Genomic DNA, 18,158 nt, shown 5'->3' with positions numbered 1-18,158 from the left:
GGTCTGGGTTCCTCCTTTTCACCTGATGGCTGACTGGAGTCCTGTTTGGGTTTCTTCTCTGCTTTCAGGAAGGCCCAGTTAGGATATCCACATTGCTCTAGAGCCTGTTTTGTGTAGGATTTCTCCTTCTGCCTGGCTCCCGAGTTAGTGGGGATGCTGTCTGCTCTGTGATACTGAGTCCTGATGACTCCTAACTTGTGCTCCATAGGGTGATGGGAGTCAAACTGCAAATACTGGTCTGTGTGGGTGGGTTTGCGGTACACCTCGGTTTGCAGATGTCCTCTATCAGAGACTGAGACCTCACAGTCCAAGAAAGCCAACCTGCCATTTTTTACATCTTCTCATGTGAACTTGTATTTATCCACAGAGTTGATGTGGTCAGTAAAATGTTGGACTTCCTGAGATTTAATTTTAACCCAGGTGTCGTCAACATACCTGAACCAATGACTTGGTGGTGTCCCTGAAAAGGACGTCAAGGCTCTCTTTTCTACCTCCTCCATGTACAGGTTGGCAACAATAGGAGAAACTGGAGACCCCATAGCACACCCATGTTTCTGCCTATAATATTGCTCCCCATATGTGAAGTAGGTTGACTGCAGGCACAGTTTCAAGAGTTGACACAGTTGTTCTGTGGAAAGCGTGGTCCTGCTGCTCAGAGTGGTGTCTGATTTTAATCTTAAACTGACCACCTCTACTGCATCATCAACAGGAATGCACGTAAAGAGTGATGTGACATCAAAAGAGACCATTGTTTCATCAGTCTCCATGATGACATCCCTCACCTTATCCACAAAGTCCATGGTGTTCTGTATGTGGTGTTCTGAGCTGCCAACTAAAGGGATGAGTACAGACGCCAGATATTTGGAAACATTGTAAGTGATGGATGAGAGACGAAACGTTTCTATATATTTTATTTTTTTTGTTTGTTTTTTTTGTTTATTTTGAATGTCCAGAGGACCAGATTGAACTTTTTTGGATTTTTCTACCTGGATTATTGAGCATGCATCAGGATATTTTAATTAATTACTTTTTCACTTTTTGGTACTTTATTTTGTGTACCTTTATTGCATGCTTTTTTGTTTTTTCTTGTTGGTTTCTTCTTTGATTTTTTTTAGCGAGTCAACTTGGTTCTTCTCATCCTAAGCGTTTCATTGTACTGTTAACCCTGTGTTAACCTTGTATATGACAAATGTAACCCACATGAAACATTTGGCTACTAAACCCATATCTGTAAATTAGGTTGTAATACTGGGAAGGTCCAGCAGAGGGCACTCAGTTTTTACTGAGATGAATTTAACCAACGTGATTTTCCCTATATTCTGAGGCATGCTCTTTACACATGCGCTGACCGACCAAACTGTGGACCTTACAACCTGTCTATGAGTGACAGAAGTGACCACTCATTGAGAATTATCTGTGGAAATCCCAGTGAGAGACCAAGGTGACCACTTGTTGGGTAATAGCTTATGGAAATTTCGATTGGTTTTATAGTGACTCTGGATTCTTTGATTGCGATGGCGAACTGAGCCCATGCGAACTGTGGACAGGTGTAAACAGTGTGGCCATCTGGGACATCATTGCACAGAAGAACCTTCACAATCCGGAAAATCCATCTTGGGTTACAGATAAGATTCCATACACAACACTACCCGGGTAGCAACGTTACTAAAGAACTGAACTTATTTTAATTTTATTTTTTCATAAAAAAAAAGAAAGAGCTCTATTTAATTTTGCTTGTATTTTATTTTTCAACATTTGTAAACTCTAAATGCTTGTGGGAGGCAATAAAATTATCAGTTCAGTATTCAATTAGTGTGACATCATTACTCTTGGCGGAACCTAGTAGACATTTAGGGTGCATTCACAGCAGCCCTGTTTAGTCTGCTTTAATCGAACTGTAGCTCGTTTTTCTAGAAAGTCCGGTTTGTTTAGGGAGGTGTGAACGCGCCATCAAACTCTGTCACGGAACAAAAAGGCGAACTCTAGCCCGGGCTAAAACATAGGTCTCGGTCCGGTAGAAGAGAACTCCAGCGCGGTTTGAGTACAGTGTGAATGCAAACAGACTGGGCCCCGCTCAATATTCAAAAACAATATTCTCCATGGTCTTCTGTCTCATCTTCTGCTCATGCTAAGTCCATTTTTGAAAAATGACAAAATATAACTCCTAAAACTGCTAAAACTTGATGCCACTTCGTTTTTGTTTTTATTTACAGAAGAAGAAGACATGTTTTCAGAGGTTTTTGTGTAGTTTCTTTCAGTAGTTCTTGGTGCAGTGCCCCCACAGGCGAGCGGGGGAATAGGTTGGTTCAATAGGTTGACTTGACTGCACTGTGTAGTGTGAATGCAAACGCACCAGCTCAAATGTAAACAAAATGTCATGAATATTGGTCCCGAACCGAGTCTACCAGACTATCTGGTGTGAAAACGACCTTAGTGCCTGTTCCCTATTGGTCCACTTCTAGTGCGCTACACAAATAAACACAACTTGTGAACTTGCCTGTCTTTGACACACTCGGTTTTCAGAGTCCTGTCTGAGTGATGTCACAGCCATCTTCACTCATTTTTTTCAACCCTGCTCGCTCCTCTTAGGTGTTTTTTTTTTCTCTGTCTGACATTCAAGCAGGGGAACTTCCTCTATGCGGAAGCTCCCTCCCTTCACCCTTTCGTTGCCAACTGTGTGAGTAAGCTGAACACTCAGCCTCAGTCCAGCACAGAAGGTACACGCCTGCTACCAGTGCGTACCGAGCGCATTGATCAGCAATGCGTTATTACACTTGAATGTAGAGTCAGAAATGTTTGTATTAGGCAGTTTTTTGTCTGTGGGCTCATGGTTTTGGATGGACCCTGAGAGGCATAGACTACATCCTGCTTTGCCCTTTATCCCATCAGTGGCATACAAAAAGCTCATACAAAATAGAACGTTGGTTACGTACTGTAACCCCAGATTCTATGAGTATGGGTGCAGCCCTTTAAGATCTGGGCCTCGCTGACTCTTGAGTGGCTGAAGAAAAGTAGGTAAAGTAGTAAATCTAAGGACCCGACACAGTTTATACGGTCCAGAGGTGACGCCCACACAGTGGGTGGGTGTGGATTAGTTTTTTCAGTTTTGACACGCTGCATGCGGGGTGGAACCCATCAGTGGCAGCTCTGCGCCCATACTCAGAATCTGGGGTTACAATACGTAACCAATGTTTTGTTCTTTGTGCATTTGTTTAAATTAAAGTTATTTTGTGTTTTCTAGTCATTCTTATCCTTTCATTTGTTTCTGTGTTCTTTGTTTTGTATGGTTTTAGGACAGTTTCATTGTTAAATACTGTAAGAGACGCTTACAGGTGAGTGGAAGGCCGATGTGTCCATTAGACTGGCTGCTTCGTGGTAGGAGAATGTGAAAGGAACTGCCCCCAATCCTAGATCCTCCAGTTCCTGCTGAAATGTGTTTCTGGAAGCTTCTTCAAAGTCTGAGAACCAAAAGACAAGCATAAAGATAAAAAAGATAGTCACTAAAGCAGCTTGGTAACAATCTATGCTGCACATCATGATGTCAATCGGTAAAAAGTAACTGGAGGGTTTGTATGTCTTAAAATAAACCAAATAAACTGAACCTAAACAAACAGGAAATTCTTTTAAACTTCTTCTTTTAAACTTTCTTTAAAAAGTTTTGGAGTTGCCACATGGAAGCATCATTGCATAATTATTTATAATTGAAAAAAGTTTTTGAAACTATGTATGCTCAAATTGAAAAAAAAAATTTAATGGGTAAAATATCCAATAACTTCAACAACTTAAAATACCTGCCAATAAATAATAAAAGTTAATAACATAAATAAGTACAAAGTTATACTGTAATAAATACTGTAAAATGAAATAAATGTAAAAGCTTCATGTGCTAATTCAGACCATGCCTATCAAACAAGCAGTACGCCAATGTCCTTGTCTCTGAGAGACTTGAAGAAAATATGATATTGGGATTAAAGGCACAGCTCTAAAATGGTTTAAATCATACTTATTTGATAGATTCCACTTTGTAAATTAATATTTAATTCATTTATATGAATCTTATTCATAAACCAAAGTTAGTCATGGAATTCCTCAGGGTTCAGTGCTTGGACCAATACTCTACTTTATATATATGCTTCCATTAGGTTAAATTATTAAATTATTAAACAGCATAGGATAAATTTTAATTCATCAAAATGATGCAGAAAAACAGATCCATGCATTTATCACATCTAGGTTGGACTATTGCAATTGTTTATTATCTGGACTATTGCAATTGTTTATTATCTGTGTGTCCAGAAACTTGGGATGAAGTGTCTTTATCTAACACCTTCAACGGCGCGCTCTGCGTACAGTGCACGTTATGCACAGGAACGTCTCCAGACAGCTCTACTGTAGGGATTGTGGTCTGTTTTTCTCGTGCCTAGCCCCATCTTGTGTTGTGTTTATGTCCTATGTTCTTCTAATCCTTAGTTTCTGTCTTTTATAGTGTTTGTGTTCTCCTAGTGTATGCCTCCATCTGGTGTTGTGTCTCTGTTCTTGCACTCCCTAGTTTCCTAGTTTATCATTTCCCCTAATGTGTTTCAGCTGCGTGTCCTCACAGGTGTGTTGTCTCATTAGTCACTGTATATAGTCTGCATCTCTGTGTTAATCCTTTGTGCTGGCATTGTTAGCTGTCCTCTGGTGATGTCCTGTCTACTCCCTGTGCACCCCTGGATTGTCTGTGAGTTTTTGCTGCCCTGGACTCTTTTTCTGTTATTTATTGTAAATAAATAATTTATCTAATATATCTCTTGAGTCCTAGATTGCCTGCCTGCACCATTGGGTTATCAACAACAGAGCCCCCCACCCCCCCCACCCCCCCTTTACGATAGAATGCCAGCACCAAACAAAAACCCAGCAGGCAGCCAATTCATGGCTAATCTATCTGACGAGGACTATCAGCAGTTGGATAAGACAATCTAAAGATATGTGGACACGGTGGCCACCTCCAATGATCTATAGGAAGGGTTTGTGGTCACAGATGACATGATTAGTGAATATTTTTGTCTCCCTGGACTGTGTGTCTCTCCGGGCATGATGGAGTTTTTGGACAAGCTACTGGGGGAAAGGAGCAGGCTAGAGTTCCTCCACCGACAGTCAGATGCTTGGACCTCCACCAGTTCTAGCCCTTCATCTGAGTCTTCACACATACAGTCTGAAGGGCTGGGGATAATTTCAAAGGTGGGGGAGTACCCAAGCCCCCACTTGCCTACAGAGAGCCCCGCGCCTGCAGAAGTGTCTCCAGAGTCTCCAGACGCCTTGATGTCTACAGAGGGTTCCAGGTTCACCGACGCCTCAACGTCCTCAGAGGGTCCCAGGTCTGCGGACACCTCGACATCCTCAGAGGGTCCCAGGTCTGCCGATGCCTTGACATCCTCAGAGGGTCCCAGGTCTGCCGATGCCTTGACATCCTCTGAGGGTCCCAGGTCCACTAACGCCTCAACGTCCTCAGAGGGTCCCAGGTCCACCGACAACTCAACATCCACAGAGGCCTCGATGTCTCGTCCAGGGTCCACGTCTCCTCCAGGGGTCCTAAGCCAGCAGAAGGTTCCATGCCTCAGCCCAGGGGTCCCAAGCCTCCAGTGGGTCCCAAGCCTTCAGTGGGTCCCAAGCTTCCAGTGGGTCCCAAGGCAGCATCACCTCACCTTGGTCCCTTGACTCATCCAGGGTCTTCTTCCTCGCTGTGCATGAGGCAGCCTCATCGCCCCTACTGACGGAAGAGTCTGAGCCAGCCCCTGCCGACAGAGTCTGAGCCAGCCCCTGCCAACAAAGAGTCCAAGCCAGCCCCTGCCAACAAAGAGTCTGAACCAGCCCCTGCCGACACTCACGGAGGCCTCTGTGTTGCCTGCAGCACCTAGGGTCTCTTCACCTCGCCCTGGTTCATCTCGGTTTGTCGTCTCATCTCAGTTCACCGCCTCACCTCGGTTCGTCACTTCCATCTGTTGTTGTGTCTCTGTTCCTGCCCTCCCTGGTTTCCTAGTTTATCATTTCCCCTAATGTGTTTCAGCTGTGTGTCCTCACAGGTGTGTTGTCTCATTAATCACTGTATATAGTCTGCGTCTCTGTGTTAGTCCTTTGTGCTGGCATTGTTAGCTGTCCTCTGGTGATGTCCTATCTACTCCCTGTGCACCCCTGGATTGTCTATGTGAGTTTTTGCTGCTCTGTCAGCTTTTCCCATTATTTATTGTAAATAAATCCTTTATTTAAAATATATCTTGAGTCCTGGATTGCCTGCCTGCACCACTGAGTTATCTACACCAGAGTCCCCCCTCTTTAGGACATTACAGAGCACGCACAACTGCTGATGTGTCAGAACTCCTGCATACATATCAGACAAAATAAATGAAAAAGCTTACAGTAAAAAAAAAATACAAGAGAAATGTTTGATGTGTAGTATTCACATTGCATCAAGTTTCAAAACAAGGGCACTATTTTTTCTAACAGCGATCAAAATATTGAAAACACAGTCCAATTTACTTTCATAAAATGGATGGATGGATGAATGGATGGATGATTGTCTTTAGTTGGACAACCAAGAATTGAAGCACCTGAAGGCAGTGGCAATCGAGACTGGAGTAGGAGCAACAATGCTCAGGACTGAATTCAGCGGAAAAGAGTTTGGGTCAGAACAGTGAAGTGTGTGTGGGTGGTTAGGACGCTTGACAGAATCAGACCTGCTCTATTCACACATGCTTGTTGTTGTTGCTTTTCATCAAAGCAACAACGTCCTGGAGAACCGGCTTGTCCAGCTGAGACTCACGCTGTGGGGTATGTCATGGATTTGTGGGGAGTGTGGCAGATGATGTGTCTCTCAGTCCTGTCTCAGGAGGATGTTGAAGACGTTTATATATTTGGAATTATGATAGCAGGGACTCTGCTTTTTGGCATCGGCGAGGCTCTGTTTTATCGACTTTTGACGAAGACGGCGGGAGCAGTTTCGGCCATGGAAAAGCTTCTGCGTCAGTGTGAAGGACTGGTCCTCGCTGTGGGAACTTTAAATCATCTGGTTTACGAGCTTAACCGTAAGATGGAGGCGATTGAGAATCGCAGGCCACCTGCGGCTTCTGGGACTCGTCAGCATGGTGGGTTCAAGCTTGAAGGAGACTCATAGCATGGATCAGTGGAATGGAATCCCACATTTAGGCATTTTCGGAACCAGAGCGCCCAGATGGACTCAAGGCTGAAGAAAAAATTAATATGTCTGCCTGAAGAAAAAACAAGAATCAAGCTTATCTAAATCTGACTCCCGACGGCCTTGGAGACAGGCCGACTATCAATTTCTCCTGGGACATGAGTACCCAAGGACAAAAGCTTCATCTATTGTGCTTGCTGGTAGAGTTTTTTGATGTCTCAAATCGTGTCCTGATAGACAAGATGTGAAAGATCTTTTTTTGTAATACCACTATCTACCCTCATGTTTCTACCCCTTTTCCTGTCTAAGATTATTATCTGATAAGGATAAAATGGCTGCGCTTTCTACAGTTGCAGATTCGTGCACTCCGCCCATCTTTCGGACGACTGTACGTACATATTTGCGTTGTACACCGGTGCAATTCCAATAAAGTTTATTCTGATTCTGAAATATTACTTTCAATTCAACCTTTATTTATACAGGTTAGTCTCATTGAGCCTCAAGGACTCATTTACAAGAGAGACCTGCATTTAATCAATTTAATCAAATGTAGGTAAACATAGATGTTTAGCAACCCGTTAAAATACACCAAAATGCAGAAAATTACAACTCTTTTATCCCAAATTTTCTGGGAGAGGACCCAGAGATACCCCCCACCCCCCACCAGACCACCTACTATTTGTGTTCCGGCATCAGTCGTTTTACAAATTAAGCCCTGCTTTCAACTTTTGCCTTTGTGCTTGCTCAGGATCAAAGACTGCGACGAAGTGAAGATTTAACAAAACTGCTGGCTTCCTTAGATAGAGAACTTTACTATTTGGCTTTTCTATGTATGTGAATATTTTTGTACAGTGCCCTTAGACAACTTCTGTTGTGATTTGGTAATATATAAAAAAACTGAACAGAATTGAATTGTTTTGAAGATCGAATGTTTGTAAGCACTTTGGTAACAGTTTCTGTTTTAAATGTGCTCTATAAATAAATCTGACTTGACTTGACTAGTTTTTGAGTTGAGTGTTTTTCTGGACTGGAATTTAACAGAGAATGAAGTACTTTAAACCTAAATGTTTTTAGTGCCAGATATCTAAGTGGTAGGAGTTACACTGTGGAGAAGAACAGAGCTAGGTTTTTATTTTATTATCCAAGGCAACACAGAGCGAAGAATCTTGACTAGTGGAGGGGACAATTTTATCCACCACTAGGTGAAGGAGGGTGGCCAATGGTATGGTGGCCCTGGCCCCCATAGGTTAATGTTCAGCCACCCCAATCATTTAAGGAATTTATATTTAGCAATAGAAAGCATAGTTTCCTCAAATGATAGAGGTGGCTGATTCACCCCCCCCCCCACAAACATCTATTTATGGTGGTGGCCATCAACTTGGATTTTGATAAGGCAACTCAATTTATGATAGTGACCTTTTTTATTTCTAGATGTAGCCACACACTAAAGTTGAAGTTGATACTTCACTTATTTATCAATTAATGTGCTCACAACGTGCACAGACAGACGGGGGTATTCCCAGTTCTTCCTCTTCACTCTGTGATGCGAGACCAATAGAGGTGAAAGGAGAGGAAGAGGTTGTGAGCATTCAACATGTCAGAGCTTTGCAAGGGGGTGTCTTGTACTAGGGTGTACTGCCTAGGGTGTGTAACTGATGTAAATTATTCTTTTAGGTCAAAATATGTGTATTATACAAAAGCCAAGAGTTCACAATGGTCTAGGAAGGTTAGAGGAAGCTTATTTGCAGGAAATGTGTACATGAACTGATGTCTGGTTATTTATTTATGTGGACATGATTTAAAAAAGGTATTTTATATTGCTTTTTTAAACACAAATACAACAAAAAAACTCTCCCACTCCCCTCACCACTCCCATACTGGACCAGCCACACTTACACAAATATCTCTATAAAGGCAATGACATGTCCTCAACATACAACACAAAAGACTGCCAGATGTCCCAGAATCTTTCCACAGAAGCTCCTCCCTGGGCTGCCACCTTACCTTGATGGAGTGGTTTGAGTGTCCCAATGATCCTAGGAGCTACTGTATGTTGTCAGGAGCTTCATGCCCCTAGCAGGGTCACCCAAGGCAGACAGGTCTTAGGTGAGGGACCAGACAAAGTAAAGCACACAGACCCCTATGATGAGCCAAATGAATGGAATCAATGTTCCCTCGCCCGGAAGTGGGTCACAGGGGCCCCCACTCCGGAGCTAGGCCTGGAGGTGGGGCACGCTGTCGAATGCCTTGTGGCTGGGTTTTACCTATGGAGCCCAGTCGGTTACATTCTGAAGAGGAGACGTGGGTCCCCCTTCCCATGGGCTCACCACCTGAGGGAGGGGCCAAAGGGGTCGGGTGCAATGTGGGATGGGTGGTGGCTGACGGTGGGGACCCTGGCGGTATGATCCTCAGCTACAGAAGCTGGCTATTGGTGCGTGGAATGTCACCTCTCTGGTGGGGAAGGAGCCTGAGCTGGTGTGTGAGGTTGAGAGGTTCCGGCTAGAAATAGTCAGACTCACCTCAACACATGGCTCTGGCTCTGGAATCAGTTTCCTTGAGAGGGGTTGGACATTCTTCCACTCTGGAGTTGCCCCTGGCAAGAGGTGCAGAGCAGGAGTGGGCATACTTGTTGCCCCCCATCTTGGTGCCTGTACATTGGGGTTCACCCCAGTGAACGAGAGGGTAGCCTCTCTCCGCCTACATGTGGGGGGATGGGTTCTGACTGTTGTTTGCGCCAAACAGCAGCTCAGATTACCCACACTTTTTGGAGTCCTTAGAGGGGATACTGGAGAGTGCGCCTCCTGGGGGCTCCCCTGTTCTACTGGGGGACTTCAACACTCACATGGGCAATGACAGCAAGGCCTGGAGGGGTGTGGTTGAGAGGAATGGCTCCCCTGATCTGAACCCGAGTGGTGTTCTGTTGTTGGACTTCTGTGCTCATCATGGATTGTCCATAATGAACACCATGTTCAAGCATAAGGGTGTCCATATGTGCTCTTGGCACTAGGACACCTGAGGCTGCAGTTCGATGATCAACTTTGTTGTCGTCTTATCTGATCTGCGGCCGCATGTCTTAGACACACGGGTGAAAAGAGGGGCAGAGCTGTCCACTGACCACTACCTGGTGGTGAGTCGGCTCCGATGGAGGGAGAGGATGCCGGTCAGACCTGGCAGATCCAAACATATTTTGAGGGTCTGCTGGGAACATCTGGCAGAGTCTCCCGTGAGATGGAGCTTTAACTCTCACCTCAGAGAGAGCTATGAAAATGTTCCGGGGGAGGCGGAGGACATCGAGTCCGAGTGGGCCATGTTCCGCGCCTCTATTGTCGAGGCGGCTTATCAGAGCTGTGGCCACAAGGTTGTCGTGCCTGTCGCGGCGTAACCCTCAAACCCTGTGGTGGACACCGGCATTGAGGGATGCTGTCAGGCTGAAGAAGGAGTCCTATAGGGTCTTTTTGGCCTGTGGGACCCCGGAAGTGGCTGATGGGTACCGGCAGTTCAAGCGGCATGCGGCTTGGGTGGTCACTAAGGCAAAAACCCAGGCATGGGAGGAGTACGGAGAGGCCATGGAGAATGACTTCCGTACGGCTTCGAGGTGATTATGGTCCACCATCCGGTGTCTTGGGGGAGGGGGGTGGGGACGGTGGTGTGCTGCTGACCTCAACTCGGGATGTCGTGGGTCGGTGGGCAGAGTACTTCAAAGACCTCCTCAATCCCACCGGCACGTCTTCCACTGAGGAAGCGGAGCCTGGGGACTTTGGGTTGGGCTCTCCAATCTCTGGTGCTGAGGTCACCAAGGTGGTAAAAAAGCTCCTCGGTGGCAGGGCCCCAGTGGTGGATGAGATTCGCCCAGAGTTCCTTAAGGCTCTGGATGTTGTGGGGTTGTGTTGGCTTACACGACTCTGCAATATTGCGTGGACATCGGAGGCAGTTCCCCTTGATTAGCAGAATGAGGCTGTGGTCCCCCTATTCAAAAAGGGGGACCATAGAGTGTGTTCCAACTACACGGGGATCACGTTCTTAAGCCTCCCTGGTAAGGTCTATCCAGGGGTTCTGGAGAGGAGGGTCCATCAAATAGTCGAACCTCAGATTCAGGAGGTGCAGTGTGGTTTTCATCCTGGTCGAGGAACACTGGACCAGCTCTACATCCTCAGCAGGGTCCTGGAGGGTGTGTGGGAGTTGGCCCAACCAGTCTACATGTGCTTTGTGGACTTGGAGAAGGCATTCAACCACGTCCCTCGAGGAGCCCTGTGGGGGGTCCTCTGGGAGTATGGAGTACCAGGCCCTTTGATACGGGCTGTTAGGTCCCTGTACAACCGGTGTCAGAGCTTGATCCGTATTGCCGGCAGTAAGTCGGGCTCATTCTCAGTGAGAGTTGGACTCCACCAAGGTTGTCCTTTGTCACCGATTCTGTTCATAACTTTTATGGACAGAATTTCTAGATGTAGCCAAGGTGTTGAGGGGATCTGTTTTGGTGGTCTTAGGATCGCTTCTCTGTTTTTTTCCAGATGATGTGGTCCTATTGGCTTCATCAAGTCGTGATCTACAGCTTTCGCTGGAGCGGTTCGCAGCCGAGTGTGACGCGGCTGGGATGAAGATCAGTTCCTCCAAATATGAGGCCATGGTCTTGAGCCAGAAAAGGGTAGAGTGCCCTCTCCGGGTCGGGGAGGAGGTCCTGCCCCAGGTGGAGGAGTTCAAGTATCTCGGGGTCTTGTTCACGAATGAGGGAAAAATGAAGCGTGAGATCGATAGGCGGATAGATGCAGCATCAGCAGTGAAGCGGGCGCTGTACCGGTCTGATGTGGTGAAGAGAGAGCTGAGTCAAAAGGCAAAGCTCTCAATTTACCGGTCGATCTACGTTCCTACCCTCATCTGTGGTCATCACGGATACAGGCGGCCGAAATGATTTTTTTCCACATGGTAGCTGGGCTCTCGCTTAGAGATAGGGTGAGAAGCTCAGTCATCCGGGAGGGACTCAGAGTAGAGCCGCTACTTCTCCACATTGAGAGGAGCCAGTGGAGGTGGCTCGGGCATCTGGTTAGGATGCCTCCTGGATGCCTCTCTAATGAGGTGTTCCGGGCATGTCCCACCGGGAGGAGACCCAGAGGAAGACCCAGGACACACTGGAGGGACTATGTTTCTCGTCTGGCCTGGGAAAGCCTCGGGATTCCCCCAGAGGAGCTGGCCCAAGTGGTTTGGGAGAGGGAAGTCTGGGCCTCCCTACTTAAGCTGCTACCCCCGCGACCTGACCCCAGATAAGTGGAAGGAAATGGATGGATAGATGGATAGATGGAGAACTCTTCCACTCCCCCCACCACTCCTATACCAGACCAGCCACACTTACACAAATGTCTCTATACAGGCACTGACATGTCCTCAACATACAACACAAAAGGTTGCCAGGTGTCCCAGAATCTTTCCACAGAACCCTTTAGGGTATATCTAATTTTTTCTAGATGAATATGATACATCACTTCTATTATCCATTGTATGTATGCTGGGGTGTGTGGGTCCTTCCAATTGCACAAAACAAGTATCCTGGCCAGAAGAGAGTCAAAAGTAATCACATCCTTCTTTTACTTGCTGAAGAATGTATCCACAGGGGCCACCACAAACAGTGAGATGAATGGTGATGGGTGCACAGTTTTTCCACATATCCCAGAGAAGGTGTCATAAATAAAGTGCCAAAAGGTCTGCAGTTTGGGACAGGTTCAGAATGTATGCAAGTGTAGCTGGAGTTTGTTTACAAGATTAAATGTGGGGTCCAAGTTGGCTTTGATCTTGGACAACTTGTCTTTGGACCAATGGAGCCAGTTCACCACCTTGAACTGAATTACAGCATGTCTCAGACAGATTGAGGATGAAGAAATGTTCTGAATGATCTTTTGCCAAATTGAGTCTGACACTTGATTCCTCCAAGTGTGGACATGATTTAAAACAGATATTTTGTTCAGGATGGCATGACCTTGAAAGCATTTCTGTCTGCATGTGTGTGTAAAAGTTATGAAACAACAAGTTGTATGTGTGTAATAAACCTCATTTTGCTTTTCTAAGAGTCTTAAGTTGTTTAAGTTGTGAAGTAAAAAGCCACTTCACAACAAGAAGTGAATTAGATGTAGTTATTTATCCCCAAAATTTAACTATGACATATTTCTACTTCACTGACACATGCCATCCACGTTTATTAGAAAAGATGAGATGGGAAAAAAAAGACAATAACTCTGAGTTATTTGGCTGGAGTTCAGTGGGTTCACTGGGTACGTTTGGATCCCACAGAAGCAGTGTATAACCCTTGTGAGTCCTTTAGGTCAAAATGGCCCGAGATTGGATTTTTGGTCTGAGTGTCTCTACCGAGCCAGGGGGCACCTGGGAAGCTCTGGGTACGTGTCAAACTTGCTCTGGCAGATTTCGGGTCCAAGCCATTTGGTCCAAAAGGCCCAAATGACCAGTGGGTCTGGTGGATCCCTCACCCCCAAGAAAACAAACAGCCTTCGGGTCAAAATGACACAACCCCAGAGGGGGGCGTCGGTCAGGGGGGTCACCAGGTACTCGTCGTCTGGACCTTAGGGTCAAAATGACCCATGGGTCTCCTGCCCACCATCCAGGAAACAAAAGGAGGCCTTCGGGTCAAAATGACCTGAACCAAATCAAATGGGGGTGTGGAGTTTATCTCTGAGTTTGTTTGTTTGCATCCCTGCCAGAAGTTCCCATCTTCGGTACTTGCATTCCTGACAGAGGTCCTACCTTCAACAGGACGTGTTGCAGTCAAAATGGTGGGATCAAAATGACACAGGATAGAATTGCGTGTGGAAACAAGCAAAGAGAGCACAGTCGGTCCTTTTCTGTGGAAAGTATTAACAAGACTGTTGCTGTTAGTTGTCTTCTTCTTCTTGTGAGAGGAGGGTGTGTGGAGGAGCGGAGGAAGAGCGAGTGTGAGAATAGTTGTTTATTCTATATCTTTGACTTTTCTTTCTTACTGTTTTTTCACTGGGTGTTAATGTTATTTGTTTAAATTGTGATTTTGTTTAGTTTCGTCACGTTTTAAGGGTTTTATTGTTGGTTTGGGTGTGGCCGTCAGGCGTGCCTGACTGGCCGGCATCTGACGGTGTCATGGTGGTTGGTGGTGGAGATTTCTCCGCACTGACACGGAAGAATGGTGTCAAGGTGGGCGCTGGTTCTCCGTGCAGTGAGGAGGAAGTTTGTTTGGCTGTCGGTGAGGTGATCGGACATGGGTCCATAAGGTCTGCGGCTCGGATGAATGGCGCTGTGGTTCTGTTTGTAGAGAAGATGGAGCAAGCTCAACAGCTGGTGGAGGTGGGCGTTTCTGTGAACGGTTTGTTTTTACAAGTATCGCCGCTCGCGCTACCTACAATTAAAGTTATTTTGTCAAATGTGCCACCGTTTATAAGTGATGATTTTCTGATAAAAGAGCTGTCTCAGCATGGGAAGGTGGCTTCACCCATCAGAAAAGTTCTAACAGGGTTCAAATCACCACTTTTCAAACATGTTGTCTCACACAGGAGACAACTGTACATGACATTAAATAGACGTGACGAAGAGCTAAACTTGCGCTTTCACGTTAGACTGGACGATTTTGATTATGTGCTTTTTGCAACCTCTTCAAACATGAAGTGCTTTGGATGTGGTCAGGAGGGACACATGATTAAAATGTGTCCAAGCAGAGCCGAGCCGGAGAAACAGCGGCCCGCTGCTGCCGAGCAGGTGGAGGACCTGTCCGGTGCGGGCGGGGCGGTGGGGGCGCACGCCGCTGCTGCGGGTGGGGCTGCTGCTGCGGGTGCCCCCCCCACCTCTGCGGGGGAGCCACCCGCAGCCCCCGCTAACGGGGAACGTTCTGAAACTGTTGAGGTGCCAGCTGTAGACTGTGAAGAAATAAGGAGTGTGTGTATGGAGAAAGGTGGCAGCACGGAGGTGTGTGGTGGTGATGGGGTGAATGGTGGTAAAAGTGAAGTGGTGGAAAGATACAGTGTGCAGGGAACAAAGGAGAGGGTGAGGGGCGATGAGGAGTATTTAGTGTGTGCAGATCAAAGTGAGAAAAAAGAGGTGCAGGCAGATGGACACGATGAAGGACAGAACAGTGCAGAGTCACTTCATATTGAAGTTGAGAGAAAGACAGATGAAACAGAGGAGGCTATGGAGCTGGAGGTTTCAACCCCGTCCCAAAGACGAAGCAAAAGGAAGAACACGGTCGCTGCTGTGCAGGCCAGTAAGCAGGCCAGTAAGTTGGCTGCAGAGAAGAAGGGTTTGTCAGACAGCAGCGACGCTGAGAGCTATTTTTCTGACAGCAGTGAAATATCTGTGTCGCAAATGAGTTGCAAAGAGCCTAGATACCCTGTAGAGTCTTTTAAGAATTTTTTAAAAGACACTAAAGGATTCAGAGGATTAAAAATTGACAGTTTTTTCCCTGATTTAAAACTGTTTTATTTTTCCGCACGGTATCACATCAGAAACAAAGAGGTATCAGGTTTTACAGACACAGAAGTTTTTAGATTAAAGAAAATAATGACCAAAGTTAGAAAACAACTCTGAATTAAATGATGCACAGTAATATTTTATTATTTTTTATAGTCTTTTGGTATTCTGTTTTTAGCTTCTTACCCAATATGGATTCTTTTAAAATAGCATCTTTGAATCTTAACGGGGCGAGGGAGGCTGAAAAACGGGCTTTAATTTACCAAACTTTGAACCAAAAGAAAATAGATGTTATTTACCTGCAAGAAACTCCCAGTGATGGTTTAATGGAAACAGACTGGGCTAGAGAGTGGAGGGGGGAGGTCATTTTAAGTCACGGCACTTCCCAGAGTGCAGGGGTGGGCTTCCTCTTTTCTAGAGCTTTCACCCCAAACTCTACAGAAATTGAACACGTCGTTCAGGGGAGGTGTCTTTTAGTCAAGACACAGTTTGATCATTTTAGTATAGTATTTATTAATATGTACGCTCCCATCACCAATGCAGAAAAAAAGCGTTTTTTTTTTTAAATTGGGGAAAAGTTGGGTGATTGTGGGCCTGAAGATTATGTTTTTATAGGAGTGGATTTTAATTGTACTGAAAATGAGTTTTTAGACCGTAATCATGCAGAGCCGCATCCAGCGGCCCAACATGCTCTGCGGCGGCTGGTCTCGTCTCATGGCCTGGTGGATGTATGGAGGAGGATGCACGCAGGCTCCAGGCAGTACACGTGGTCCCACATTAAAGAAAACCGAATATCTATGGCTCGACTTGATCGTTTTTACTGTTTTAAACATCATTTTAACGTGTTTAAAACATGCCAGATTTTACCAGTGGCTTTTACAGATCACTCGTTGCTTTTAGGTAGTGTTTTTATTAGAAACATTTTACCTAGAAGCGCTTACTGACACTTTAACTCAGCTCTAACTTATGATCAAGGTTTTAAAGAAATTTTAAGTTGTTTTTAGTCTGGTTTTAGACAGAGAAAGGCTGATTTTAACTGCCTGAAACAATGGTGGGACTATGGGAAGGTTCAGATAAAACTGCTGAGTCAGCAGCGCACTCTGAATGTTACTCGTGACATTACCAGATCTATCAGAAATCTGGAGATGAATATTGTGGAATTAGAATGACTTAGTGAATCCACAGGGAATCGAGAGCATAGTGAAGCTCTCAAATCTAAAAGACTAACTTTAGCAAACCTGCTGGAACGTAAAGTCCAAGGCGTATTGGTCAGGTCCCAGATACAAAACATCACAGAGATGGATGCTCCCTCTAGCTTTTTTTTCGGCTTGGAGAGGAAGAACGGGCAGAGAAAGCTGATCCACTCTTTGCTGTCTGACACAGGGCAGCAACTGAGTGAACCAGGTCATATCAGGAAAAGGGCTGTGGAGTTTTACCGTTCTCTGTTCCACAGCGAGTATGAAGAGAACGAGGAACTGTTCAGGGAGTTCTGCAAGGAACTACCCCAGGTCTCTGAAGAGAACAACAATGAACTGGAGCACCCCCTGGGGCTGCAAGAACTCCAAACAGCCCTCTTCAGCATGCAGGGCCAGAGGTCCCCGGGTGTTGATGGACTCACTGTGGAGTTCTACAAGGCCTACTGGGACATACTAGCCACAGACCTGCTCGAAGTATACAATGAGAGTCTGCTCACTGGTTCACTCCCCTTGTCTTGCCACAGGGCGGTCGTCACCCTGCTGCCAAAAAAAGGGAACCTGCAAGATATAAAGAACTGGTGCCCTGTGTCCCTTCTCTGTACCGACTACAAGATCCTCTCCAAGGCCCTGGCTACTAGGCTGGGAAAAGTTATGGAGCAGGTCATCCACAGAGATCAGACCTATTGCGTCCCCAGCAAGTCCATGGTAGATAACATCTACCTAATTCGAGACGTTTTGGAGGTCTCCGGTTCATTGGGTTTACAATTTGGCTTGATTTCACTAGATCAAGAAAAGGCATTTGACCGCGTTGAACACGGTTTCCTCTGGAAAACCATGAGGGGGTTTGGGTTCAGTGAAGGTCTTATCGCCAAGATCCAGGTACTGTACAGTGACATTGAGAGTGTGCTGAAGATCAATGGTAACCTGTGTGCTCCTTTTAGGGTGTGTAGAGGCGTTCGACAGGGCTGCGCGCTCTCAGGGATGCTCTACGCACTCTCCCTGGAACCCCTCCTCCAGAAAATACGCTCGAGTGTTTATGGTCTGGTTTTACCTGGCTTTAGTAACAATATGGTTTTATCTGCCTACGCTGATGATGTTGTCATTTTTATAAAAGATCAGCAAGATGTCAATATTTTAACCAAGCTAACAGAAAAGTTTTCTGTCTTGTCCGCTGCGAGGGTGAACTGGAGAAAGAGCGAAGCCCTGGCCATAAGGGAGTGGTCATGTGGGCTCCCAGTTCCCCCTCAAGGGCTCGTTTGGCAAAAAGACGGTTTTAAATATCTTGGTGTGTTTTTAGGCAGTAAAGAAATTGTTAATAAAAACTGGGAAAACATTGAGCAAAAACTGAATAATAAAATGTC

General features: G+C 45.7%; 1 protein-coding gene across 1 annotated transcript in view; it reads right to left on the bottom strand.

Annotated features, from left to right (window-relative positions):
- Positions 1-18,158, bottom strand: part of si:dkeyp-72e1.9 (syntaxin-binding protein 4) — a 107,642-nt gene that overhangs the window by 53,132 nt on the left and 36,352 nt on the right. The window contains exon 4 of the mRNA XM_037689307.1: positions 3,331-3,458. Coding sequence (XP_037545235.1) covers positions 3,331-3,458 — 128 coding nt within the window. The remainder of the gene's footprint in view (positions 1-3,330; positions 3,459-18,158) is intronic.

Source organism: Nematolebias whitei, chromosome 15, assembly GCF_014905685.2.
Source record: "Nematolebias whitei isolate Nwh7 chromosome 15, NemWhi1, whole genome shotgun sequence".
Lineage (NCBI taxonomy): Eukaryota > Metazoa > Chordata > Actinopteri > Cyprinodontiformes > Rivulidae > Nematolebias > Nematolebias whitei.
Note: the sequence above shows the minus strand (reverse complement) of the source record. Positions and strands in the feature narration are given on the sequence as shown.